Genomic DNA, 2,888 nt, shown 5'->3' with positions numbered 1-2,888 from the left:
GTCACAAAATCTTCAATTTTTTGACTGATTTCAGGTCGATTCTTAGGGCTTCCAGTCGTGAGATGTTGGTGTTCAAGCTTAGTAGAGTTTTGAATCTACTCATCCCTTTTTTAATGATTTCCAGCATCAATTTGGATTTTTCTGGTGAGTATAGCCTCCTGCTCTATTCCAACTTTCGGTATATCAAGTTTAAAGATTTTTAAGAGCTCGATTTCAACTTCTAGTGTGAAATTGCAGATGGGTTTCGTGAGGTATACAGGCTGCCAAAATGGGAATTTTACCTACTTCGATTTAAATCTATTCACTGCAATGATTTAGCTCATGATCAAAGTAAACTTAAAGGATTAATCCAGAGCCTATGGGAACTTTTTGAATTCATTTTATTTAAGGTATTCTTTCCTTTAATGGTCATCCCTTTAGTTTTCTTTGTATCAGTATATTGTTATGTTACATATCTTTTTTTTGTGGGAATACTGAAGCTAGTTACATGATTATCTGTCATAATTGCAAATAAAACTAAATTTTTATGTTTGGGGTGTTTTCTGTTGTCAGTCTTATTATTGGGGTACTTTCTGAATTATTTTTAGAGTTCAACCATGTGGAAGGAAAATGCATTTGGTAAATATATATACAACACGACAGAATATGTTGCTTGTTCTTGTGTTGGATTTATTATTAATTATGTTTTTTTTCATGGTGTTAAAATATATTCTAGTTTGCATTTTACTGCTTCACATCAACATATATATCTATATATATATTGACTTAAATTTTCTTGCAGCATCATTCTATCAGAAGACTGAAGCAAGGCAATCTCACTCTCCTTTTGCCATTGTCATTGGTGGTGGATTTGCAGGGATTGCAGTTGCTCATGCACTGAAAAATGCAGCTTTTCAGGTGTTATGTCGATATAAATTAACAGTTTTTTTCAGTTGCCTTTACATATTAGATTCTAAGTTCTGATATGAATGCAGTGTGTGAAGTGGCTGGGTAAATTTGTATCACATGGAAGTTTATTTTTTATTCCTTAGGTTGTGCTTTTAGAATCTCGGGATAGAATTGGTGGTCGAGTTCACACTAACTACTCATTTGGTTTTCCTGTTGACATGGGAGCAGCCTGGTATGCTTCTTTTTTTTGTGTTTTTGTTTTCATTCCTTCTGAAGAGGATTGTGGCCAGCCTTCAAAATTTCAGTGACTAGAAGTTTTAATTTGGACACTTCAGGTTGCATGGTGTCTGCAACGAGAATCTATTGGCATCTTGGATTGGAAGACTTGGTATACCAATTTATCGAACTTCTGGTGACAATTCTGTCTTGTATGATCATGACTTGGAGAGGTAATGGTTAACTGAATAACTAACAGATATCACTGATCATGGAGACTATAATCTTATGGAGACAAATTTACTTCTATTTTTCAGCTACGCACTCTTTGATGGTGATGGACATCAAGTGCCTCAAGATCTAGTGGAAAAAGTTGGTAAGGTGTTTGAAACCATTCTGGAAGAGGCAAGTTCTTTATTAACCTTATATTTGCAGTGCTGATAACTTGGAAATATTTCTCTTTTGAAATGACTGTTCAACGTTTACAGGCTAATAAACTCAGGTATGAAACAAATGAAGACATGTCTATAGCACAGGCTATTAAGCTAGTCATGGAGAGGCATTCAATATGATGCATTATTAATGAATTAAGTTTACTTTATGAGATTTCAGATTTTTTTATTATTCATAGGCATTTAGTTTAGATCAAGTGACATTTCTTTATCTTCTTCTTACAGGTGGAGTTTGAAGGATTAGGAGAATTAAGAAGCAAGGATGAAGAAGATGAAGGATTAGGAGAATTAAGAAGCAAGGATGAAGAAGATGAAGGCATTTAGTTTATCTTCTTTCTTTATCTACATGGTCCACTTCGATCCAAGTACGATGCAAACATGGCAAGGATGAAGAAGATGAAGGATTAGGAGAATTAAGAAGCAGTGTTTTGTTACTCTTCTAGTGTTGTACATGGTAAAAGTAGTTCAAATGACCCAACTCTTCAAAACTGGATATCAAGATTAGGATGTTGTGTTACTCTTCTAGGATTAGGATGTTGTGTTGTTCTACCTTTGTTTTAATAGTGTCGTTGTCATTTTGTTGGCTGCTTTTGAAATTTCTTCGGAATGTTGTTAATATTATTTTTGAATGTTAGAAAATTATATGTTAAATTTTATTTACAAATTTAGTATTTTGAATGATTTATAATACTAGAAAATTGTATAATAATTTTAATATTTTTTTTATTTTTTATCAAAAAAAGACAACGGTTTTTCACTGTTGTCGTAAATAGTTTAAAACTGTTGTTGAAGACCCTGTTATTAAAGATAGACGCTCAAAGACAACGGTGAAAAACTGTTGTCTTTGAAGGAAAAGACAACAGTTTTTCACCGTTGTAAAAACTGATGTCTTTGTCTTCAAAGACAACGGTTAAAAACTGTTGTCTTTGAGTACCCCCTTTAACAACACAACCTTTAACAACAGTCCGAAAGGGGCTACAACAACGGTGAAAAACCGTTGTTGTAAGGCTTTTTTCTTGTAGTGTAATAGAACAAACAGTTAATGCATGTAACTAGAGGAGTCCTCCTATAACTTGAGTAATATTTCATAAATTTCCAGAGACTTATGAAAAGATACAATAGAAACCTCTACGAATATTTTTTCTATATAACTTACAAGAAAAATCAGCTCAATCAAAAATTGAATTCCGAATGACATGCTGATCAGATAAACTATTTCCCATCATCTCTAACAAATTAAAGCATTTCTAATTGTATCAAGGAGAAATAATTAAGTCACATCGGATAAATAAATCATCAGATTATTCATTAACAAGTGACACTAACCCACCC

At 33.0% G+C, this 2,888-nt stretch overlaps 1 protein-coding gene across 1 annotated transcript; it reads left to right on the top strand.

Moving 5' to 3' along the window:
- The first annotated feature begins 440 nt into the window (after positions 1-440).
- LOC122044013 (polyamine oxidase 3-like) lies at positions 441-1,545 on the top strand. Its single transcript, XM_042604562.1, has 4 exons — positions 441-897; positions 1,032-1,120; positions 1,224-1,337; positions 1,422-1,545. The coding sequence occupies exons 1-4, from the start codon at positions 610-612 to the stop codon at positions 1,543-1,545; spliced, it is 615 nt and encodes a 204-aa protein (XP_042460496.1). The 5' UTR covers positions 441-609.
- The last annotated feature ends 1,343 nt before the right edge of the window (positions 1,546-2,888 follow it).

Source organism: Zingiber officinale, chromosome 2A (genome assembly GCF_018446385.1).
Source record: "Zingiber officinale cultivar Zhangliang chromosome 2A, Zo_v1.1, whole genome shotgun sequence".
Lineage (NCBI taxonomy): Eukaryota > Viridiplantae > Streptophyta > Magnoliopsida > Zingiberales > Zingiberaceae > Zingiber > Zingiber officinale.
This window is presented reverse-complemented; position numbering and strand designations above follow the sequence as displayed.